General features: G+C 41.5%; 1 protein-coding gene across 1 annotated transcript; it reads left to right on the top strand.

Moving 5' to 3' along the window:
* Positions 1-207: 207 nt before the first annotated feature.
* PARVG (parvin gamma) lies at positions 208-24,105 on the top strand. Its single transcript, XM_050911870.1, has 13 exons — positions 208-283; positions 6,162-6,263; positions 6,769-6,833; positions 9,926-10,028; positions 11,103-11,243; positions 11,660-11,775; positions 13,827-13,882; positions 14,764-14,786; positions 16,750-16,811; positions 16,926-16,994; positions 18,158-18,259; positions 22,016-22,088; positions 24,010-24,105. The coding sequence occupies exons 2-13, from the start codon at positions 6,185-6,187 to the stop codon at positions 24,087-24,089; spliced, it is 969 nt and encodes a 322-aa protein (XP_050767827.1). The 5' UTR covers positions 208-283; positions 6,162-6,184; the 3' UTR covers positions 24,090-24,105.
* The last annotated feature ends 1,625 nt before the right edge of the window (positions 24,106-25,730 follow it).

Here is a 25,730-nt window from a genome sequence, read left to right as displayed (position 1 = left end):
CATTTGTATTTCTGTTTGTTTTAGTCTCCAGCAGGGACCAAGCACATAGACAATGAAGTTCCGGATACGACTGTGGTTTCGTTTTTTCGAGTAGTCAGTACCGCGCGGCACAACTTCCCTCTTGCATAGTCGGCGTGCTTCGTGCTGCCCCGCATGGGAGGCTGCAGCTTCTGTGCAGGACGCTCCGAGCCTGGGGGTCGGTCCCCTCTCCCCATAAATTTCATCGCGCCTGCTGTGAGAAGATCTTGGAAGAGCTTCTGGAGAATTACTGAAGGAGAGAATAGTAAGTTTGGAAAAAGGGACTCTTTTGGGTGCTTTTTTAATTTTTTTTTTTTTTAACTGTAAGACTTTCTGCATCCATGTGGATTGTTCTTGCTAAGACAACATCTCTTCTGATGCTAATGAGCAAAAATGGCTCTTGAAAGATCTGGTACTAAACAAGGAAGTAAAAGTAAGTTTTAAACTGTGCACACAATGCATATGCTCTTTTTTTTCTTACTTATTTTTAATTCTGGTTTTCTGAAGGTAGAAATATTACTATTAACATTAACATTCCCACTTGTTTTTTGCTCCCTCCTTTGTGTGATCTATTTAGACAACTGTTCCTAGGAAATGTCTTTGAGCTCATGCGGAGTAGGGCTTTTGTCTTTTCAAACAGGAAATAAAACAGTTGAAACAATTTGGTAACATCGGCAAGTGCCTTCTGTATGTTCTACAGCTAGTTTGTATGCCAGAGACCACTGGTAGCTCATTAATGCTTTCTGTGGTATATCAGGGATACGTGGGAGCCAGGCTGTGTGAAGACTCATGGAGGAGAAGTGAGCTGATCTGACCCACTGAGAGAATTAGTTGTTTTATCGGTAGTTGCGGCATTGCAACGTTGTGCAATAGTCTAGCTTTTGGCCTAAGAAAAATTCACTTGTTGGCTGCCTCAGCCAGTGACGGAGGAGAAATAAAACACTCCTTGACTTTAAGACAGACAAGCCTGTAATATCTGTGATGTTGTCTCAGTAACAGAGAATGAAGGATCAAATTATGCCATTTCATTTGAATAGTCAATAATTAAACCTCAGTTTTATTTAAAAATGTCATCATGAAATGCCTCTACAATCAGTATTCAAGCAGTTGTCTCCTACAATGATCTCTTCCCCTGTACTGATAAATAACGCGTGCAGGAGGATGGAGGCTGGAAAAAACAGCATGTCAGTCACAGCTCTGAACAGCAAATTTGAACGAGGGGCTGCAGAGGCTGGTTGCAGCAAACATGGAAGCTTGCGCGTGAGAACCAAATCTTCCATCCCTTCCTATTTCTCATTAAACAGCTAACCCCAAGAAGGAGTCCCAACCCAGTCGTGTTCCATTTTATGTTGTTTCTGCAGTATGTTGTTCTTTGAAAGGCTGCTGTCTAGGATCAAGCCTCACAGAAATGAAACTTGCCACATTAAGGACTGGTCGCAAATGCTAATTATTAGTAATAAGCAATGAGTCTATTAAATGCTAAAGCACTGCAGTTCTCAGGCTCTGAAATGGCTGTGGGAAATCAATGTAGGTAAATGTGAAGCGAAACACATGGGGGAAAAAACAATACTAGCTCTCCAGATAAATGATGGGCTCTGAGCGGAGCATTGCCATTTAGGAATGAGATCTTGGGGATGTAATAGATAGTTCCATTAAAGTGTCAGCTTGGCGCTCAGCAGTGATCAGAAAAGCAAACAGTGTTAGGAATGAGGAGGAGAGGAATGGAGAACAATGCAGCGAACAACGAGAGGTTGCAGTGTACCTCCCTAAATCTGTGCAGGTCTGGTTCCCAGCACTTCAAAAAGGCTGTGATAGCGCTGGAGAGAGTTCAGAAAAGGGCGACCGGGATGATCAAAGGTACTACAGAGTGGTTTCCCTGTGAAGGACGACTAAGATGTAGGCTGTGCTTCCTCAGTTTCGGAAAGAAATGACTGTTGAGGGTGTAGGATAGTAGTACAGTAGTAACATGGAGTAGTAACACAGTGAGATGAAGAATGTGAATCAGTTGGTCTCCTTTGCACTGATCGTAGTGGGGAGCTTCAGGGGAAGCTGGCACGTGGCAGGTCAGAGCAAGCAACAGGAGGTGGTGCTTCACACAAGGTAAAGCCACGGTCTTTGACTCCTCACTGCTGAATGGTGGGAGATACACATATTCAAGGGGTGAATGGGAAGTTCATGGGAAGCAAATGTGCTGACAGCTTCTAATTGCCAGGACCCCAGTTTTGATTTAGGAAGGCTGAGCTGCAGGCTGTTGAAGTGTTTTAGGAAAATATCTGTATATGCTTGCTCTGGTTATGTTTTTTTTTTTTTTCCCCTAAGCTTCTGCTTTTGGGTGCTGTAAGGGACTGGATACTAGACAAACTAGTCTTACCCAGTGTAGCAATTTTAACACTCTGAGGAGTAGGACACACAGGACTGAGGCCTTAGAGGATATTAACTTATGCTATTGCAAATTCTTAATTTCAGGCCTTTCATACAGACTTCCAAATTTTAAAGAGTGGCTTCTGATGTTTGGGTTCCTTGGCCAAACAGAGACCAAGGATGTGGCAGGCAGTACACATCACTTTGATGTGTAAATGGTCAAAGGAAGTAAGAGATACAGAAGTTGAGTATTGCAGCAAAGCTGAGTTAGTGTAAGTTGTGGTTTACACAGATGATTACAGAAGACTTATGAGCAGGACTTCCCAAGGCATAACAGCTGTCAGAAACGTAATTTAAAAGTAAGTTGTCCTTAGGTTGCTCTGTATTAATTAACTTTTCTCTCTCAGTTCATTTCATCTGGGCAGTCCTATCTCAGATAGTTCAGTTGTTCCTCAGGCACTAAATGACTCAGTTTCTCCTATCTTATTTTACCAAGCACCTTTTTAGAGACAGCATTCAGTTTTGCAGCCACCATAATGAAACTAATTCTCTCATGACCCTTTCTTCTAGTGGCTTGCTGGGAATTTTGTACCTAATTTGTTTTACCAGACTGATGTGCAAAAGCATGCAGTTGCTATTTTCTACCAATATTCTTGGCTTGGCAAAATCTGTGTTAAAATACATGTTCATAATGCACTTTGACTGGAGCCTTTAATAAATGTGTGAGAGAGAACCTGCAGAGCAGAACCATGATGTTTGGCGTATAAAACTATCAAGGAGAGAAATGTCACTTTGGAGATCTTCTGTGCGCAGTGTGCAAAGCATTTGCAGCAGCTGCCTTGCTCCACTGTGCTTGTAGGGCTGGGTCATCACAGCATCTCACTTCAGGCACCTGTGGCAGCAGCTGAGGCTGTCTTTTTGGTAACAGAATGGAGGTGGTAACTGAAAAATGCAAGCAAGGGCTAGATCCTCGATTAAATGCTCTGGATTGCTCTTTAAAGGTGCCACGTCCACTTATTACGTAGGGAGCCTTGGGAGACAGGGCTCCTGATACTGGGCATCTCGGGTAGACAATAGGAGTCCTCTCCTGTGTGAACTTCTAACATGGGGCATCTCGCTTTCTGTTAAAAAAGAACAAAAAGAGTCAGCCTCCCCTCTCCTACAGTGGCCCTGCAGCACTGAACTTCAGAGAGAAGGGAGAGCATTTCCCATCCACAAACAGGTAGCACTCCCAATTAGAGTGCAGAGCAGTAGTCCATCCTGCCGGGTATCCTGCGTCCAGCAGCAGCTGGGATTTGATGATTCAGAGGATTGTAAAAAGTCTTCCTGGTCATCATATTGTTGTATCCTCTGCTCTGGCTTTCATAGATTTTAGGACTGTCGGGAAAGATGAGATCTCTTACTCATGCTAGTACAGATGCTGCTGTGACACAAACTATACGCTGCCATGATTGTCCAGGGCTCAGAGCTGTGATCCTTCTGTAGTTCCCCTCACCTCTGCAGACAACCATATATTTGTACAGTTGCAGTATATAACTCTGATTTCTTGCACTTAAATCAACATACATTTGATTTAATAAAGACCCATCTTACTTCTTGCATGGCTGGATGGCTGGGCCCAAAGAGTTATGGTGAATGGAGTTAAATCCTGTTGGTGGCTGGTCACAAGTGGTGTTCCCCAGGGCTCAGTATTTGGGCCAGTTCTGTTCAATGTCTTTATCAATGATCTGGACGAGAGGATCGAGTGCATCCTCAGTAAGTTTGCAGATGACACAAAGTTGGGCGGGAGTGTTGATCTGCTTGAGGATAGGAAGGCTCTACAGAGGGATCTGGACAGGCTGGATTGATGGGCCGAGGCCAACTGTATAAGATTCAACACGGCTAAGTGCCGGGTCCTGCACTTGGGTCATAACAACCCCATGCAACATTACAGGTTTAGGGAAGAGTGGCTGGAAAGCTGCCCAGCAGAAAAGGACCTGGGGATGTTGGTCGACAGCTGGTTGAATATGAGCTGTCAGTGTGCCCAGGTGGCCAAGAAGGCCAATAGCATCCTGGCTTGTATCAGAAATAGTGTGGCCAGCAGGACTAGGATAGTGATCGTCCCCCTGTACTCGGCACTGGTGAGGCTGCACCTCAAATACTGTGTTCAGTTTTGGGCCCCTCACTACAAGACAGACATTGAGGTGCTGGAGCATGTCCAAAGAAGGGCAACAAAGCTGGTGCAGGGTCTAGAGGACAAGTCTTATGAGGAGCGGCTGAGGGAACTGGGGTTGTTTAGCCTGGAGAAAAGGAGGCTCAGGGGAGACCCTATCGCTCTCTACAACTACCTGAAAGGAGGTTGTAGCGAGGTGGGTGTCGGTCTCTTCTCCCAAGTAACAAATGATTGGATGAGAGGAAACGGCCTCAAGTTGTGCCAGGGGAGGTTTAGATTGGATATTAGGAAAAATTTCTTCACCGAAAGGGTTATCAAGCATTGGAACATTGTAGACATGGCACTTAGGGACATGGTTTAGTGGTGGACTTGGCAGTGCGAGGTTAACAGTTGGACTCGATGATCTTAAGGGTCTTTTCCAGCCTAAATGATTCTATGATTCTGTAATACAATTTGTAAAAGAGACTATTCAAATTCTACTATCTGTAACTTCTTATTGAGTTTTAGTCTTTGCCAGGCTAAAGCGTCTTAGTTTTTTTTAGTCTTGTGGACTTGACTGAAAAACCTTTACATGAACATTAAGATTGCAGAAGCAGGCACTTAAAACTGAACATTTCCTACCATGTAAGCTGCCTGTAGAGCCTGGCTCTATCTTTTGTGTTGTCTGTGTAGGCAGCACGGCACAGTCTTACATTCCCATGGTGAAAAAATCAGACTCGTCTCCGTTTGCACTGTGGTTTGAGTCATGGCTTCTAGAAGAGTGGGAGATATCATTGCCAGACTTTTATTTGTAGATAGTTGCTGGTGATAGAGATAAACTTCAGCTGGGTGTTTGGTAGGACAGCACGTATAGATGGCTATGCAGCCTCTCCACCCAGCTCTGACAACCCCATTCCTTTCTCTGACTTCTGCTGTCCTCCAACACGACTCCTAGCTGTTTCGGAAAACCTCACCCATAGTTTTGTGTTTCTTGACAAGGTATTTTCACCACTGTATTGTGTATTGTCATTCTGCTTTCATTTGAGGACATCTGGGTTGGGAAGGAAAGTTGTTCTCCAATCTGTGTTTAAAATAATAAAAAAATCTTTGAGAAGCCATGCAACTTAATCTAACATGAAGATGGGATTTTCTACCCAGAAACATGTCATTGTTTCCCCACAGCTATACCAGCTGGTCTAATAAAGGAAACTGCTTACATTTATAAGCTTGTCTCAGTAATTTAACTACTGTATTCTTGATTTAATACTTCTTAAGTATTGGTCATTTTTATAGTAGATATCCATTGATACCTAGGAACTGAAAGCTTTTTCATTTCAGTTGAAATAGGATTTTACTGATCTAATTCAGGTGAAACAGAATTAGATGGAATTAAGGCAAGTTTTAGTACTTCAGGGCTTTCTTCCTACATTTTGATGAATAACAGAAAAAAGGAAGGTTCTTTTTAACTTCCTTTTCTTTACACACATTTGAATACATTTTCAGATATTTTTTTTAAAAAGCAATCCACCAGTCATGAAATAGTAACTGGAAAAAACGCTTCTGTTTTTGTTTGTTTGTTTTCTTCTTAGCACTAACTTTGATCTTTACGTGCCTTTACTCACGTTTCTTTTCCCCCCATATTTTCTACCAGTTTACCAGGAGTGAGAAAAGACAATGGATCCAGACTTTTTAAATGTGTTTACACAGCCTGCTGCACTTAATCAATTCCTAGCTGAGAACGTCATCGCTCAAGGTATGTACTTTATGAACCAGGACAGAAAAAGGTCCAAAGAATGACCTGAAGAACCAAGCAGAAAATGTGCAGTAGAAATGAATCGTGTATTTTTCAGCAGTGGTCCCATGGTTTTATCAGCAGTGAGTAAGCTCTGTGTGTGTGTAATTTGGCTGCTGACTCTCTAGAGGCAGATCATGAAGAAGCAACACAAATTCTAGCTGTTTCTTTAACTGAAGTTTAAATTTCACACATAAGGATCTGACCAAGTTTGTTTTCCTCTTTCCAGAATTGTCCATCTAGATCTTACTGATTTGAATTATATTGAAGCATAATTTCCAACAGCAGTCTTAATAGTCTGATAGACCATTTTCTTGCTCATAAGGAATTGGTTAAAAAATGACAGAGTTTCTACATATGGCAATTAGTGATATTGGGTAATATTAAACTGATAGCAGGTTTTACAGCAAACTTGCATTAGTCATATCTGATAGTTGTAATGGATCTTGTTTGCTTCCTTTCATAGGTGAGAAGAAGAAACTCATAAAACCGACCTCAAGCAACAATCCCAAATTGGAAGAATTAAAACAGGTACCATTTCTTTTACTATATTGTTTAACCCTCACCTCAAGTTATTTTAACCTGTTGTGTTAATGCTCAGCTCTGTAAATTACGCAACTCTTTGGCCCCAGTCCCCCACTCTCTACGGATGGGGACGAGCTCTGGTTTTGGCACTTGGGCTCCACACAAGTAAAGCAGAGCTTTTGCTTAAGCACAGTGCCACGATGGCTGGGGCCACACAGGACCAAGCTTCAAATGCCTGCATCACCCGAGTGGTCACTGCTGTGTGTAAAGTGGAGTGTAGATTTAAAAACTGAATTTCTTCTTATATGATACCTCTCCTACCTTGGGACGTGTTCATGAACCACACCAGAAGTACCCAGTTGCTACTTGTAGTGATAGTGTAATAGCAATGAGAATCCAGATGGAACAGCGGACCATGACCGAAAGCAAACCCACGTCAGCATCTGTTGTGACTAAAGAGAGATGTTTGGATATGTGCAAGTTTGCTGCCATGATCCCATGATAACAAGTTTTAGGATTGCTGTGCTGATTTGCAACAGTCTTCTGTCTTGTCTTCTACCTCCAGTGGCAGCTGGCTCGGCTGCGATGCAGCCTGACGAGGATAGCATAGAGCAGAGGGAGAAGGGATGAAGGATATGCAAGTCACCAAGAGTTCAGGAGACAAGCTTTCAAGTTGTTGTATGGTACATTGTCTGTTTGAGGTAACTGTGAAGGATGAATCCTATTTCATGGGAAAGTACTTTATTTCCAAGTAATTTTGAAAATCTCCCCTGTGCATTCAATCACCGTGTTTCTCTAATGGCACAGCCCAGGGGAAGGCTAGCATACTGAAATTTCCTGGAAGAAAAGTGGCATGTCTCTTATGAGGCCAGCACTTCTTGCATTATGGAGATACTAAAATTGTTATGGAGATGCTAAAATTGTTATAAATATTACAAAAACCAGCTTTGGCTATGTGCTGATGTGTGTATTAGATGGCATTCATAAATCCATAAATATGTGCATTTCTATATTACTTTTTCTTAAACTTTCATGCACATTTGATAAAAAAGATTTAATTTTTGTGTCAGGCTTTCACAATGTTTTTATATAAAGAGAAAATCTGAAAGGTGGTGCTGCAAAATGCAATTATGTTGTCTACAGAGACGCTGAATCTGTTCTTTCCAGACTGCCAAAAATGAAGAGCTTTCCTCAGTTTATGAAGATTCCTGTGAGCTTCAGTGCTTAATCCATTTCCCATCAGAGACTCCTGAAACAATGTTCTTCACTGTCTAATTTCTTTTCTTTGGATGATGAGGAGGTGGAAATTGGGTCCCAAGGGAGGCAGTCCTCTGGGTGCCCATCAGTGCCACTGATTGCCGCCTTAATCTAAAGAGTTCGTGGCTCCTCTAGAGAAGAGATTGGGATGGAGATGGAGACAGGGAGGTATCTTCAAGGGAAGAATTAGGGGAGCAAAGAAACTCGCTTCGGTCAAAGGCTCTGTTCCACTTCATTTTCATTTTGAGGTGGCTTTGGGGAACTAAGGAATGTGACATAGCTCACTGTAGTTACTATAAATATCGAACTGCATGTAAAATAGAAGATGGTTACATTTGGAAGCCAGTAGCAAACTTCTTGAAGTATTCCCTTTCTCCTTTCCCTATTTACTCATTTTTAGACACAACACTCTGCTCTGCTCTGCAGCTGAGTGGGGCCCCAACAACTGGACTGAAAGCAGAGTTGTGTGAGCTGCAGGCTGTGGATGTGGCTGTTTAGAGCCGAGATGGCAAACAAGGGATCTCATAGATCTGTACTCGGCAGTACTTTCTGCTTTTCTGACTTCCATCTGGTTATACCGTTACGTTTGGGGTACCGCTCTCTCTCTCGCACATCTAGAGCATCACCGGGTCTTAATGCGCAAGCATTAGCTGAGGAGCACAGCTTTCTGCTCTAGAAAATTATTTTTACTTCTTAGCTTTGGAAGTGTATTACAAACACTTTGACAGCTTCTCAGTTCAGGCAAGTGCCGGTGCCAGGCATTTTTGTTTCTTGTGGGATTTCAAGCAAGTTGTTTGTTTTGGTTTTTTTTTCCCAAATGGATTTTTACATTTTTGTTAATGTTGGCTAACTTACAGGGATCTGGTATGAATATTCTCCTCTGCTTACAGTGAGTGAGAAGGATATTATCCACACAACAAACTCCAGACACTCACTTGTAGCAATAACAGCAATACAAGCAATACCCATCCTTTTTTCGAGAGGTTCTTGTTAACAGCCAGCTGGGGCTACTGCTTTTCAGTTCTGCTTCAGCAGGTCATCTTCCCTCTCTGTCAACATATGTGGATAAAACACATGCTTGGGGAAGTGCTGAGGAGCTCCTGTGCTCTCCTGTGTAGGAGCACAGTGCTCAAGGAAGGGTCTGCAGGGCCAAGGGATGTAACTGGGAACGTGGTTCCTTACCACTTGTAGCCAGCCCTTGGCTTCCTGAGCAGCTTCCCCTTGCAAAGGCAGGAAGGATATTGGAAAGGGCGATGGGAGGACTACCACGTAAGAAAGCGAAATAAACAAAATGCCTTTTTTCCCCCCAAAAGTATTTGGAGACAGATTAGTACAAAATTGCAGAAAGAAAAAGAAAACAAAAATAGGAGAGTAAAGGGAGGAGTGCTAGTAACATGGATGACTACAAGGAACAACCAACAGAATGAGTGAAGCCTCTTTTCTTACAAACTTTTGTCTGACGGTTGAATTTGTGCGAATTCTGTGATGTCCAATGAAGGCAGGGGTTGGGAAGTGTACTCTGCAGCCTTTTCCCTGATGGAAGTGGGAATAGAGTCTGTCTCTCCACCTGTATAACTATTTCTACAAAATTAATAGGAATATAATTTGTGAGACATCTATCTCACTTGAAAATTAGGGAGAACTAACTGGTACTTAACTTCCCTTTAAAAAACAACCAAAAGGCACAAACGAAGTGGAGGTTGAAAGCAAACCAAGATGTGAGATAAGGGACTAAAGAGAAAGGTGAAACACAGTATAGTGTGAGTGAGTGCTGTACACTGAGTGCTATACTGTCTAAACAACAAGAATATGATTGCCAGCTGCTTTGTTTTCCTCCGCAGTTATTGATTGACTGGATTAACACAACTCTGAAAGAGGAACACATAGTAGTTAAAAGTCTGGAAGAAGATCTGTATGATGGGCTGGTACTTCATCATCTTTTGGGTAAGCTTCTGCTTTGAGTTTAGCTCACAAACGCATCATGGAGGAACTTCCAGATCAGAGAATAAACCTCACAAATCGCAATAGCAGTGATCTGCTGGAGTCTCACTTCTCACTAACAGAGAAAGCACTGCACTGTGAACCACCTGGGATAATTGCAATTCTGAACAAATGCCTGATGATCCGCTATTTCTTTTATATAATTATTTTTCTCCTAAGAAAGTCCTTTTGACTGCTACCTAACATAATAAAAAGGTTAACTTTGAAGTGTGAAATTACAGTGCCTCTGAAGGGAAGGAGGGCTTCATAAGCCAGGAACACAAAGGTGACTTGTGATGCTACAAGAAACATTGGATGGAGTCAGCACTATAATTTATATGTTTTTCTGCTTTAAAAAAAAATAATAAAAAGTTTTAGGTCTAAAGCACTGGGCTGGAACTGGAACTAGAACTAATGAAAATCTAAGAGGCTCTCTACACTACGAGGTGCTTGTATAAAGAAGTGACCTTTTGGAACAGCCTTTTGGTCTATTTCTATTTCTCCATCTCTCTTGTCCCTACTGCATTTTTCTTTCCCCTTTCACTCTCTTTGGGGATGTCTTTCAAATCATATTTCCTTTTCACCAAGGCTGAGGGCAGCAGCATGAACAGGATTGGCTTATTTTCATAGTTTACTTGCATGAGCAATGAGCTGGGATTTCTTCTATATATGTGAGTTGATATTGCCTTTGTACACTATGTACAGGAAGGATTCACTCGTTGGATTCCTGTAGCTTCCACTAGGAAAAGGAGGAACGTGGAGTGCTAGGGTTGGGGGATGATGCTGCAAGGAACGCCTTGAGTCGTCTCTCTTCTGCAGAGCTTCACTGATATTACTGAGGCTTTCAGAAAGCGCAGGAGTTTAACAAGGCATACAGGTGTGGGATGTGGGTCTGTGGAAGCTATTAAGTGGTATTGAACGTTTAAAACAAGACTTTATGTGCTTTGCTGTCATTTTATGTTTCTGATTTATTTTTATTTTTTTCCTATGATGGTGTTAAAATACATCCTTCTCCTTCCTATGGACTCTCTGTCAAAGAAAACCTAGGATCTCTCAAGCTGGATGTTGACAAGATTGCATTAACGGAAAAAAAACAGCGACAGAAACTCTCTGTGATTCTGGAAGCTGTGGCGAAGTGTTTGCAACTGGAAGAAAGTCAGCTGAAATGGAGTGTGGAATGTAGGTGCAGAACTGAAATTGAAGAAGATTATCCATCACGGGGCTTCCTCTGCTATAAGGCTGCTATGAGGCAAAGGGGTGCCAGAACAGTAATTAAACAACCTGTTTTCAATTACTAGTTGAATCAGAAGTGAGACAGGAATATCTGATCCTGACTGGGTCATGCAAGCTGCATCCTCTAAGTGTGTGGCTTGTGGACAACAGCCCTCAGCGTCCGTGTGTATGTCTCACAAAAAGAACTTTTAAGGTGTGGTATTGCTGTATTGTGATATTATATAAACCCCAATCTGATGTCCCACCTGTGTTATGGCCCTCCATGACTTTGGGATCCTCTGCACAGGGAGAATTTATGACATTAGAGTGAGGTTTACTTGTTTTGCACACTAAACATTGTTTTCTTTCTTTACACGGAATAGCTATCTTGACAAAGGACTTACTGAGCACACTGCATCTTCTGGTTGCAATAGCAAAGCACTTTGAACCCAACCTGGCAATGCCTCCAAATGTTCAGGTGGAAACAATCACCATTGAGGTAATTATAGTTTCAATATTTGTTACAGTAGATCCTAGAGACCTTTCACAAGACTAATTTGCTTAGAATTAGGGAGAAATGTGTGTGCAGCTGTGAAAGAGATACTTGTATTTTCTGTGAACTGTGCCTTTTAATTTCTGAGTGCTGGACTAGACTATCATTTTGTTCTCAGTTCAGATGCTGTATCTTTAAAAGGGTAGAAACACTGTGCTGTTTTTTTCTCCTTGATCAAAAAAAGGAATGGTCCAAACTGAAAACAGCTATTGATCTCTGTAAAGAAGAAAAAGAAGAAATTCTGCTGTTTCTATCTCTAAGTGTTTTAGAATAGAAGCCTGCACTCATAAATCGTGACACTGGTTTAATACTGAGGGTTTATTTTTTTAGGGGAAGGGAGTTTTTACTCCCCTTCCATTGGGGTCACATTTTGGTATTTTTCACTACAAGCTGAGATCTACATGCTTTCTTCCTCTATTTTGTTTCTTAAAATCAACTCTGGGACTTTAGGAGAACATCAAATATCCCGCAATTTGGGATATAATTGCAAAAATTAGCACTACTGTGTTACAGTTTAAACAGAGGGTTTGCAATTCAGTGGTGTTGGGAGCCCAGCACATGGTCTGTATGGCATGACCTAGCGCTGTTCCCTCTTTGAAGGATCATAACTGGAACTGAAACGAAGCATGCCCTTGAGCTACGTGTGTCACTTTAGGAGGTTTAAAAGAGTCCTGGAGGGACAGCTTCTTCTGGGGCTTGGTTCTGCAAAGGTAGCCGTTATGGCCCCGTCCCAGCCGAGCACTTCAGCAAAGGAGTGGTCTCTCTGGTATCTAATGGGAGTCCAAATTGTGCATTGCTGCCCATGCTCCTGTCATGCGGGTCTGATCAGTGACAACCCAGACTCTGAGGAAAGCAGCCCTCCATCTAGTGCCTTATGGGCCTGCGAGTGCCTCAGCTGCGCAGAAATTGGGAGGGATTATCTGTGAAACTGCAGCATCGGAAAGGGCTGTCAACCCTGAGAGAGAGAGAGGAGCGGCAATGAAGATAATGGGGTTGCGGTAGTGAGCCCATTCCCCGTAGGACAAATCAATGCTCCTAATGGGAACGGTAATCATTAGGTCAAAAGTGAGAAAAGCCCATGAAGGTACAGCTCAGAAGAGGGGTCGAGGGCAGGAAGGGGGAAATGTTGAGGAGGCCCAAAGGAGACCAGAGCAAGCCTGGCCTTTCCGTGACACGTGCCTGCAGGAAGGACCTGCCTTTGCGCCGGTGGCGCTGGGTGTGCTCCTCTTCAGCGATGAGTTGACCCAAAGGAGTTGACTCAGTATGTAAACAGTGTTTTTTGCTGCCTAAAAGGGGAGAGCAGCAAACACCAAAGACTTTTCTGTGATAAGAAATGTTTGCCAGGTGCCTGAATAAAGCAGCCAGCATGCCCGTCCTCTCCTATCTCTTCAGACTGTCAGTTGGGTTGAAGCACTGGTTTTTTGATGTTTTGTGGAGTACTAAGATTTATATAGAGGAGCAAAGATACAAGGACGTAAGCAAAGATCCCAGGTGGCTTCAGAAATAGTAAGAATTGCCAACCTAAATCTAAGCAACCCACCAAACTTAAGTCCTCTGCAGGGGGATTCATCAATGGGTGGCAGGCTGTGGTGTGAGGTTATTATAAGGCAGAGGTGACCACCTCCAGTGCTGTAAAACTGGAGTCCTTAATGCAGTGAGGTGCACAAGGAAATTGTTGCCTGCCCAAAGCAACTTGATGCATTCATCAAGTCTTCAGGTGAACATGCCAGCCTCTGAACTTCACCAGCTGAGGCACCATGTGCTTCTCTGTTGGCTTCCTGTGATGGGGAAGTAGGTAACTTCTGGTTGAAGAGTGAACAGAGCAGAAGGGAGCAGCAACCTCTCAAAGTGCCTGTACTAACTGTACTGGACTTCTTGAATAAATGCCCTCTGGTAATCATTTAAGGCAGCAAATGGGTCATGAAAGCCTCATTAACGCCTACGGATTTTTTTTTTTTGTGTAACAAAACCAAAAATATTTATTGTCTTTTCAACAGAACACCTCCAGAGGATTAAAGACAGCAAATGCAGTGGAATATATCACAGAAAACAAGTAAGAGGGGATATATCTGGTTTTTACACTGTCAATCAGAAAGGAAATATTGTGGGTGTTTTCCCCCTTAGAAAAAATAGCTGGGATCATCATGATGACAAAAAGCATAAACCCAGGCATGCATATGCATGCAAACTGTTTCTCTGATTTCTTTCCTTTTTTTTCTCTTCAGATTCAGTATTATAATACCCTTCTTTACTCTTTATATAAACTTCTCTAAAATAATGTGTATGACTATTTCTGAGGCCTAGTATTTGTCATTGCCATGGAATATAGTAACAAATATAATAATAAAAATTGGCTACTGTAAATTTACCTGTCCCAGACTAAATTGGAAATTTTCTAAAGCCACAGTGGTTTAAATCTATGTTTAATTTATTGATATGGTGTCATTAAATAAAGAGAAAGGAGGCAGTTCTGTTCTTATTTTACTGTGAAAGAAAGGTTTGAGCTTGCTGAGTTTGTGAGGTACTGTCATTATTAAAGGAGTAGGATACCATTTATACACTGAGAAAATATGGACATCATTCCAAGAATTAGAAACAGATTTTCCTACTATCATCTTTTATATGCTAGAACATCTTCAAACTCTAATATCATGAGCAGCTTATTGGAAGAGGATGCTATGGATTGTGCTTATAAAATAAATGTTCATTGGTCTGTGGGCCAGTTAAAATCTCATATACTTCCAAGAGCCTATACAGATATACAGTGCACTTAAAAATGTTTGTTGGAAAGTTACTCTGACATGAAGTTAATGGTGCTTTGTACTGTGTCTCCTGCTTTACAAGTTAGCTGATGGCCCAGATAAGCTTTGCTTATGAATAAGATTAGTTCTACTGAATGCTTTTTCTAATTCTTCCTTTTTATTGCACTTTCAGAGAGAATTTAGAAGCGCAGTCAAGTAAGTACTGGCATTGCCCAGTTCAGTGTTTCACTATTATGTGCTATTATACACCACATTCTGATCCGTTTTTTACCTCATGATAAAATCAGTATGCTCCCACTAGAGTTAATGGAGATTCATGGATTTCTCCTAGTATTTTTCTCCAAATGTCTTCTGTTAATGTCTGTTCATATCAATACAATATAGTTTGGAAATTGGGTGGTCACTTTGTCTGTGGACTACAGGCAACAGATGGGAGGTGAGACAAGAAATGAAACAGTGGGTTGATGGCTCAACAGAGAAGACCTGACTGGGGGCAGAGTATGTCTTGGGTGTACATGTTGACCTCATTCGCTGTTGGAACTATTTATGAGCATAATGGCTTGAGAATTGTGCTTCTTGTTGCTACCAGTTTCAATGTAGTTTCCTTTCCGCAGTTTGCAAATGAGATTTTGAAATCTACTGTACTTGATTATGGACGGCAGCTCAGTAAAACCAATGTCCCCCGAGATTTTGCCCTTAGGGCTTTTGAGGGCTGTGAAACACCTGAGGTGAAAAATGTGCATGTGTGCAGAGCCTGCAGAAGGTCTGGGCACTGCTCAGGCTTCAGTGTGAGCTGCTCTTCCTTGCTCCAAAGGAGCATGTTTCATCCCCAATGAAATGACACAACCATTTTAATTCTCTGCTGTGCCCTTTACGTTAGTGTTTTCATCCTTTGCAGAGGTGCAAACTACATCATTTAATACATATTTATCACTTTTTCCACTGAGTGGCCTCTAGTGTGGGCTGAAATTGTGAAAAAACCCCCACCCCTGTAATTAAGTGTTTATTCCAGTGGGCTGATTCTACTGGAAAGAGAAATCTGCAATTCACTCTTCAAAATGCTCTCTCTGTCTATTTTTAACACAGCTTGCTTAACAAAGAGAGAAATCCCAAAGCGTGGCTCCAGAAGAGGGCTCTCTAGTTTGCAAGACTGTTGCAGGTTTCAGACTGTTGCTCAGTGATTTGTTTGATGGATTCACCTATTCCCTGACATTGCTCCTGCAGCAACCCCCTAACAGGGAGAACGGAGAAGCCCGAGGAAACCCTTTTGCAGTGGAGTCTTCTCTCTTGCTGGCTTTTGGGAGGAATCTTCCTTAAGCAACGCTGCCTTTGCTTTCCTGCACCATAGAAACTGGTTCTCCATTTAGTTATGCTGCCAGAGTGCCCTTGATTTTTAAGGGTGTTTCAAATGCTTTGTTCATGCTTGAACCAGAGCAGTCTTGTGGCCGGGTTACCGTGAGGAGATGCATCCTGCTCTTGCTAAACCTGGGCTGAAAATGGAGGTGAGGGTGGGTGTTCACAAGGACTTCTATGAATCTAATTTCCTTGGAAATCTTTAAACTTGTGGTAGTTCTCTGGCGCAGATTTGCTGGCACCAGCTTGGTGCCTGCCTTTAAACTGGGTGGCAGCGCTGGTCATTTTTGAGGTCCGTGAATTTTGAGAGGAGGGGCAGTGTCTCCAAACCCAATATCTAGTTTGTGGTTTTTTGAAGGAAGAGGGCTGTTTTTCTGCAAATTTGATGTAACTGACATTTCTGTTGGGGGAGAGCAGTAAAATGTATAGCTCTTCTTCTCTGCTTACAATATTTTTATCCCAGAGGTTCAGGGTTAAAAAAACATAACTGAAAAGAGATAAACTGTAGAGATGTGAAACTTAGGCATTGCTCACACTGGTGGCAGCACAAATCTTGAGAACCTCTGCAGGCGAAAATTACAGAGCTGAATGAAGTAAATTGTTTTCTCTGATGTAGTCAGGCTGAAGGGAAGCCTGTCGCCCTGTCCTCTGATAAATACAAAAGCAGAATTTTTACCCGTCTCCCTACTACTTTTTTCCTCCTTGGCTTATAAGATGTGAACACCTTTCTCCTCCTGGAGCCACTTTAAAACCTCTGATCTGACAGTTATTCCAAATAATAGCAATTAATTTTGTTTTGATACAGAAGATGATGCCTTTGATGAATTATTTAGCCGTGCTCCAGATAAACTGGAAGCTGTAACAAAGGTAATTTACTTTTTTAATAGACATCAAAATTTGTAAGGTAAAGCATAATTCATGACTTCACTGAAAAAAAGTTCTCTTTTCTTCCACCCTCTCTTCTCCTTCTGTTTTCTTTAGGTGTTTTTGCAATTTGTCAACCAGCATGTTGGAAAATTAGGATTAAATGTGAAAGACATCGAATCTCAGGTAGCCTGCTCTAAGCTGCATGTTAACCATGTTTTGTGAGCCATTTGAGTGTTTCCTCTCATGATTAGAATTCCTCCTTTTTGTTGTAGTAATTTGAAACTTGGCAACATAACAATTATTTCTAGCTTCGGGTTAAGATACCAGGCTTCAGTCTCTGAAGTTTCTGAAGTTAATAAGTAATGAAAAAATATAGCTTTGTATTGAATGCTGCCCTTGTAATGCTACAGGGAGTAATTTTTGGAGTCTGCCCAACTCCTATGGATGCTCTTTCTGTTGGGATGGGAATAAGGGTGTTCTGACAATTAAACTGAAAGCCAAGTTGATTGCTGGTGCTTAGTGATTTTTAATGCTGGATTTGCTTCATGGTAGGAAGGCCTGATTTTCATTACATTTCAAAGTCCCATCCTCTGAACGTCGAGCTTCTTTAGAGTCCATGAATTTGCAAGAGAAGTGCTCATTAGGCACTGCGGGATCACCTCCCTGGGTGCTGGTGAAGAGAGGCACAACTGGTCCTCCGCTGTGCTCCTCAGCTGCCTCCGGGCAGCTCACGTGGAGCCGGGGAGGTGCAGCATCCTCTCCGCGCCTCCCCAGGGAACAAGCGAGCGATGAGCAATGAGCCTGGGGACGTCCCTCGTGGCTTTTTCATTCCCTGCTTCTGCAGACACGCACGCAGAAATCAGCCCACAGCTCTTGCTTTGCTCCAAGCATTCAAAACCTCGGGGCAGTGGCAGTCCCTGCCATTTATGCCGCGTGGATGAAAAGCTGAGCCGTGCTCCAGTGCTCTTCTGGGTTTTCCTGGTGGGCAACTGTGAGAAAGAAAGTTTTGCAAGTGTTTTGTTGTAAATCTCAGGCACTAGCCACAATTTTCTTTTATTTATAGTTACGCGTTTGTTGCTTGTGGTTGTCTGAAGTCTCTTCACATCTGGAATAGTTTGTTAACAATAGCTGTCCTTTTACAAGGTTGTATTTTTACTAATATGAACTTGGGAGCCTTATGTAACTAAATACGAAGCTCACTGTGGAAGGGGTTGAGGGAGCTGAGTCATTAGGCTGTCTGTTTGCTAGAGTACCATTTAAATTCCTTTATTGCTGGAATGGCATTTATCGGAGTAATTTACTCAAAGCCAATGTAATAAATAATATTCAGATCATTCTTCATCTAGTTTGCAGATGGAGTTATCTTACTTCTGTTAATTGGACAACTGGAGGGTTACTTTCTGAATTTAAGGGATTTCTTCCTGACTCCAGCCAGCACCACGGAGATGGTAGGTTGTTATTTAATTACTTAGAGCTTGAGGCTTCAAACATCTTGTGTGTTTAATGCTTCCGTATGTCAGTGAAGAGCTCTGCGTCTTGCTTTAATTGCTGCTGCTGCGTGTGAAGTCATATGTGTGCACAGTATTTGCAGGATAGTGGTTTGGGACAGTACAAATGTACGCACTCGGTGCTGTTAAAATACCTTGAAACAGGTCAATGTCGTCTTCAAAATTAGTTATTATCTCATGGGAGGCAAACTATTGTTACTTGCATTTATTTGGCAGATACATGCTTCTGAAGCCTTCCAGTGAAATACAGAGGCTCTGTGTGGTGGGGACTTGGTATGCTGTCTCCTACAAGTCTGTCCTGCAAACAACATTTTTAAGTGGATGACACCTCTTCCGTAGCAGAACTGGATCCCTATAGGTTTCCTTAGGCTGTCCTAAAAATATAGCTTAATCAAGATATGACCAGCACATTTTGAAGGCCACCTCTGTGCTTAGGAAGCTCTTGAGGATTTACATCTTTTCCTCCCCTAAGGCTGAGAGCTGTAACCTACCCAGCCAGAGTTGCTTGACACCTTTTTCAACCTCTACCAGGCAGATTTCATCAGTGCTTTAAAAGAAAAAGGTGGCATCAGCCAGAAGGTAGTGTGTGCTGGGCTGCCGGTGTAAATGCCTCCTCCACAGATCTAGGATGTTGATATATTTTGAGATATTTGAGATATTTTCAAATTGTCTCTGGTGTGGGTAGGGATTTTTCATTTGGGTCACTGAATAGCTCTGAAAATCTCGACACCATAGCTATTTTTCCTGGGTTATATTCAGTTAGATCTCTGAAGGTGAAACATGTCAGATCGTTTTTGCTTGAGAGCTGCCTGAGAAGGGAATCTCTCCTCTGGCATGGTTTGCATTACAGCCTCCCCGCACAGATGAGGCTTTTGTCTGATTCCTGACCTCACCACAGTTAATCTCCCTGGGCAAATTTATTTGTGATGAAAATTCTCAGAGGTCCCATATTAATTAATAAATACTGTGGAGCTTTTAATCAAAACATTTAAAAGCACAATTGTCTGAGCCCTGGGTTCAAATTTTGTCAAAAATTCATTGCTGTCTGTTGATGACTGTTTAAGGTATTAGGAAAAATCAGATTTTTTTTTTTAATCTAAGATGATTCAGAATGGGGAAAATATATTTTGAAGGGTTGAATCAAACAAAATCAAAGCATTTCCTTGCAGTTGTTTTTCCTCCCTTTCTCCTCCTCCACTCAGTTTTCAAAATTTGCTCCAGTCCATTGACTTGGAAATACATTTTTAACATTTCCATTAACTTTACTTAGAGGAAGTCAATGAATTTTTTTTTTTATTTAAAATTTCATAGATAACCTTTTTCTTTTTGGATCAGCCCTATTCAAGCCTCACAGACCTCTTTCAAGAAATGAGATACCCCTACATTTCTGGTACAAATCAGAGCTCAGACTTTCTAGTTCTTACCCTGCACATGCTGGTCACTGGCCTCCAGGAAGAATATAATGGGGTTGGGTACTGGTTCAGTACAATTCTCTACATCCTAGTTATTTCATTTTAGCAAAGTTACTTCCAAGTAGTGGACTTATTGTTGAACAGTTTGCCAAAGTGGTATTTACCATTTGTTTCTCCTCTGATGTTCATTACAAGATGAAAAGCGGGATGACAATAAAACTAAAAATATTGAGCGACCATAGTTCAACTGTCATTTGTACATAAAATACGTCTTTCAATTCCCCTGTGCTTTCTAACTCCCTGTCATTTTAGACGTTAATTGGTACAGTAAAGTATGAAAATGTAACCTTTGCTGAGATTTAAGACACGTCATTTGTGTTATAAAAATGGTGACAACCACACGCACCGTTACGATTGGTGTGGTGCATCAACTTTCATTCAAGCTGAAAGCTTGTGGTTCAAAGCTGCTACGTACACTTCATGAATCACAAGGAGGGGAAACTGGGATGGAAGCAGTGATACTGAGGAGGAAACAGTAACAAGAAATAGGGAGGGCAGGAGCCTGTGTTAGAGGGACAGGAGGGGTGAGGAAAGCAGGAGCAGAAATTCGGGAGGTGACCCACCTACAGGTGCAAGAAGACAACACTGCCCATGGGTAGGTTTGTTGCAGGTTTTTTGGGTGTTTATTACCAAAAAATGAGGTTTACAAGTAACTGAAAAGAAAGTCCAGCTCTGGGCACTCATGTGTATGGAAAGGTGTGTATTCTGAGACAAAGAATATAATCACAAAATAGGCCAGGCTGAAGTTAGGAGTGAACTTTGTGCAGTCAGGAGATGAAGATGATGATGAAGGAGGGCCCCTGTGCTTATCAAAACTGTGTGAACTCGGTACTTTTGCCAAAACAGGCCCAGAGCTGAAATACCCCAAATGTCCTGACCTCTGTCCGGTTGTAAATCCTAGAGAATTGTCCAGCTCTTTTGAGTCTGCAAGTGCAGCTGGATGAAACAACTTGTTTTTCTAGATTGCCTTTCTTTTGGTAATTATCAGTATTTCTGTCTGAAGATTTATTTTGAAATCTGCATGTTATCGTTCCTTGCAAATCTCATATGCATTACAGAGAAGAAAATGTGATCCTTTTACCTATGCTGGTTCATTAAGGAAACATTCGATTTATTCATTCCCATCAGAAAATTGTGTAGATCTGTATAAGCTTAAGCTCTCCTGGCTGCTGACTATCAGAGAAAGAAAACAAGCCCAAATCCAAACTCAGTTACTTGTCAGTCTCGTTACTTGTAAACCAGAGAACCAGGTAAAACATAAAACTATTGCTATGCTTCAGAATGCACAGTTTTTGGTTGGCTTATGCATGGGGGACCCCTGTGCTTATTGTCAGAAGATAACAGGGAACAGCACAGCAGCAGTTATGATGTGCCTCCCAAAGGATAACTTGCTCGGTAGCCTAAGGAATGTATGAAGAGACAATTTGAAGTTCGTTCAGGCCTTGTTACTTCATTAGAGGAAGGGAGCTTGCTAATTACCAGCCAAGTAAACAACTGCCCTTAAGCTGTTAGAAGCTAGTAATGGGATGTTATATTACTTGAAAAATCGTTCATGACTACTGCATATGCGTGTGGTGCTGCTTTTATATGGGGAAGGGAGAGAAAAACCAGTGAGGAAAAATCAGAAAAAAACCCAGCCTTCATTCATAGACGTGTGCTTAATTTGTCATGAGCAATATTAAGGATATCATCACTACTGTTACTGTGTATAGACATCTTTATACGTTAAGCATAAACTTCTAGCTCACAAATATAGCTGATGGGAAGATTTCCAATCTTTGTAATTCTGAATGAAATATAGAGAACTCTTTCCTTATGTGTTTTTTGTTTGTTCCAAATGTGGTAAGCATATGGGCATTGTTAAAAAAGTAGAAATAAATTCCATGCATCTATTAGATCCAGGTATGAATCTAGCCTGTTTTCCCTGTGGAAACATCCATTAACACAAGACGTTCACATGCAAGGTCTATTTTTAAATAAATGGATTCTTCTGCCCACCTCATGGGATACGTTTTGTTGGAGATGGATTTTACATCCAATTTTATATGATAATTGGTAGAAATTCTGAAGAGCACTCCATCAAAGCTAAGGATATGGGTACATATTTATGAACCAGTATCTTCAGCTACTAGAGAAATATTTTTTAAAACCTCCTGGCCATTGCATCATTGCATGGAAAATATTTTCTGTTATATTGATCTCTCTTTCTCTCTCTCATCAACAGCTTCACAACGTTAACCTTGCATTGGACTTGCTGGCAGATGGAGGTCTTCTGAATTTTTCTGTGAACTCTGAAGGTGAGTCATGACACGCAAACTTGTCTGGAATAGAATTGCTAATGTCCTGGCTTAGCAAAAGTTAGGGTGATTGAAGAAAGTAGGTTCTGCAATGTGACACTGACACATTTCATTATATGGCTGCCCCATAGCTCCTCATTCAGAATGAATAGCAGTAAAGCTGAGAATTGTTTTGAACAATCTTTATTTCTATACTAAAAATGTTGGATCGTTGTAAGTTTAGTAACTTTACACTAAACTTAAACTGTTTAGTAAGTCAGTATTTGTTAAAGATTTAGAACAGTGGCAGCTCCTAGGGAAATTACAGCAGCTGAGCTGGAGGGAAAGCTATTTTCCTATCTCATAAAAAGTTTTGGTGCATTAAAAACAAACTTGTTTCACGTGGGAAGATACTTTGTAGAGTATGTCCTGAAAATGAGAAACACTGACTGCTCTATTCAAACCCAGAAGAGCTGGTGGGTCAGTCTTCTGAATGTGAAATGCATAGGTTTTCAGTTGTTATTCTGCCTAGTTCAGACCTGGGAGCTGAATCTTGATCTCCTACATCCAAGTGAATGCTTTCATCGCTGAGTCAATGTACATGCATGTTCCTCTCTCTTGCCCCACCAAAAAAAAAAAAAAAAAAAAGTTTCCTTTGGATGAGACCAATTTTCCAGTTAAAAAAATGCTCCACAGAAGAATTTTTTATTAGCTCCTGGTGGGATGAGGGATGTGGCTACATTAATGGATGGTGCTGTGACTGCTTAGCCTGACCCCTTGCAAAGTGCAGGGTATGTAACCTCACCCCATCAAAAACTTGTTGTTGAATAAGGAAATAAAATCTTTATTAAAAATAGAAAGCATTATCTCTTCCCCTGTTAGTTATTCATAAGCAAGTGAGTGCACGTGTTTAGTGCGTAACCCATGGCATCATGGAGAGAGAAGGATACAATTTAGGAGTTCCCTTGTTTTTTCTTTTGTTTTCTTTTTCCGCTACTGCTTTGGTGATGTTGGCAGTTTGCATGATGGGCATGCATGAATTGTGGGCTTTTTGCCATATTGCATAGAGCTAGGAGTTTGGAAAGCTATTTATGTTAACTTTGAAAAGAGTAATCTGCGTGAGCTCACGTCTCTGTGCTGAGATCCACCTTTTGTATGAAAGGAGTTAAACCCATGCTTTCTTTCCTTCCCTCTGGCTATTCTGCACTGCCTCAAATACAGAGTTGATCAGTATAAGAAATATTGGTGCCAACATCTGCAGGTCCTTTAACTTCACTGGGAAAATCCTCAGCTAGTGATTGAATTTAATATGATTTAGGGGTACTTATTACAGCTACACTATTTAGACTGTTCAAGGATCTCATTTACTAGTGTTTCATTGTTAGTGTTTCTCCGGGTGATTTACAGCACTGTAAGAAGAACAGTAAACCTTCTAAATCAGTTAGCCTCTTCCATTGCAATTATTAAATACAAGAGCAGTTTGTTTAGTCAAGAACACGGAAGCTGAAAACTAAATGAAAAAAAGAAAACAGCCAACAGCAGCAAAACATGATGGAAACACTACAACCAAAAAATAAAGTGTCACGTAATTCCCAACATGATTCCTGCTGTAGAAGAATCATAAAAAACTAAAGCTGTAAAGTCCTATTAAATTATCTACTCTGTTCTCTGCTAGTGAAGAATTGTTTCTTTCTATGCATTATTTATCCTGTCTTCTAGCAAGATAGTGCAGTGAAGGTCCCTTTTCCTTAAGTTCATTTAATAAATAAATAATTTGCTAGCTCTGTCATTCCTGTGTTGCTTCTTGTTAGAATTAGATTGTCTAAGTTCAGATTCTAATTGGGGAAAGGTGGAAGATTGTCTTTGGCAGTTGCAGTCTCTTTCTATTCCAGGGATTGCTAATAATTCCCATCTGGTTTTGTTGTTTCTTGTGTATCCACAGATATTGTGAACGGAGATATGAAGACTACAATGCGGATTCTGTATTGCTTGTATTCCAAATACAAGACCAAAGAAACATGAAGAGCAAGGCCAAGAGCTGGAGCTTTTTTTTTCCTTCTTTTTTTTTTTTTTCCTAGCATGTCATGGTCTGATTTTTGGATTCCCAACTCTGTTTGCCACTGTTTATGTGCATGCACTTGTGTTTGACACTTGCTGTATTAACGTTTTATATGCAAGTATGTATTCATGCAAGGTTTCACATATACCACCTGAATAACTGTAAGTATGTTTGTGTCCAGGGCCAGTGTACTGTGTAATTCTGTGGCTGTAGCTCTTGCTCCAGCCTTGTCTCTTATCCTCTCTGAGCTCCGCTAATGCTGCAAAGAAGTGCAACGTGTGTTTATTCTGGACTGTGGATTCTTTGCTTCTGGAGATGAATTTGGAAGCTGTTATTGCAGCCTCCCCACTTCCCTGCTTCTGATTCACTCTGGAAACTAGAGAGGTGAAAGACCCACCATGGCATCTCTGGGAAGATTGCAGACATGCTTGAAGCTCAAGTTCAAAACCTTCTTTACACAGGTGGCCAGCTGTTGTCACACAAAAGGATGTGGATTGGGCACCAAATGAATAGGTAGCTGCAATGAAATCTGAACTTATCAAGTGTTTGATAAAAGTTTCACCATTTGCCTGCTCAAATATGGAAAAGGGACCCAGAATAACATGCTGGCGTGAGACTGTGCAGTAACAGAGGGGTCTCCTGCACAGCTGTGGAAAGTTGCCCTTATTTCCTTGCTACACTAATGCCAAACTGTGGCCAGCCAGCCTGTTGCAGCCCTAACGTAATTTCTGACTAGCAGGAATGCTGATTCCTGTGTCAAGCACGTTATAGGAGTGACTAACACGGCCGTGCTTTCTCTCCGGTAAGAGGTGGATAGATGCTGGCTTCCTCTGCAGCTTGTAGAAGTAGAGGCCGTCATGGGCGGGAGTAGTGAAACTCTCAGCTTCTGCCACTTCTGACAGTGTACTCGTGCTGCGGGGACTCTCAAACTCCTCTGAGACTCTCTTAGCTGAATTTGTCCAGTGACTGTCCCCAAGCATCCCAGCAGCTCCCTCTGGATGCAGCGAGGCTAGCCACAATTTATGTTAGCTGTCACCCTCGGTCTTTCTCGGGCATTTTAAATCAGAACTCCTTCAAAACCTCCATCTACTCCCTTGCCCTTAAAATTATGTCATATTTGTGTTGCATAAAGTATGAGATCTAATTTAAAAAAAAATGATGTTTTGATATTATTTTGGCTTCCATCTAAACTGATTTAATTTCCTGTCGTCAGTGACTCTGACATTTGATCTCTGATCTGATCCTCCATCTGTGTATTAACGGGAAACCAAAGCTTGCCTACTGCGAGTGCTGACATTTACAGATGAGAATTTGTTGTGTCTAGTTCTGGATCGCACAGCCTAAGAAAGATCCTTAGATAGCAATGCTGATAAGTCTTTGAGTCCTGCCTTTGAAAATGGTAATACTGCACAGCTGCTGGAGGAAAGAGTTCTGCAAACTGCCCTGAGCCTAATCCTTTTTGCACCAATAATTACCTTGTTATGTTTTTACAGAGAAAAATCCAATGTGCGGTGCCAATGAGCTACAAGATCAACTTGCTTCCCTACCAAATTAGTTTTGTGTGTTGTTTTGAATGATTTAAGTCAAAAATACTTGGTTTTTCA

Source organism: Gymnogyps californianus, chromosome 1, assembly GCF_018139145.2.
Source record: "Gymnogyps californianus isolate 813 chromosome 1, ASM1813914v2, whole genome shotgun sequence".
Taxonomy (NCBI): Eukaryota; Metazoa; Chordata; class Aves; order Accipitriformes; family Cathartidae; genus Gymnogyps; species Gymnogyps californianus.
This window is presented reverse-complemented; position numbering and strand designations above follow the sequence as displayed.

Excerpts from the sequence above, each read along its gene's own strand:
- PARVG (XM_050911870.1), top strand. The coding sequence starts at position 6,185 with ATGGATCCAGACTTTTTAAATGTGTTTACACAGCCTGCTGCACTTAAT. Across the intron at positions 6,264-6,768 it reads TGAGAACGTCATCGCTCAAG|GTGAGAAGAAGAAACTCATA; the intron begins GTATGTACTTTA and ends TTCCTTTCATAG. Across the intron at positions 11,244-11,659 it reads GCTGAAATGGAGTGTGGAAT|CTATCTTGACAAAGGACTTA; the intron begins GTAGGTGCAGAA and ends TACACGGAATAG.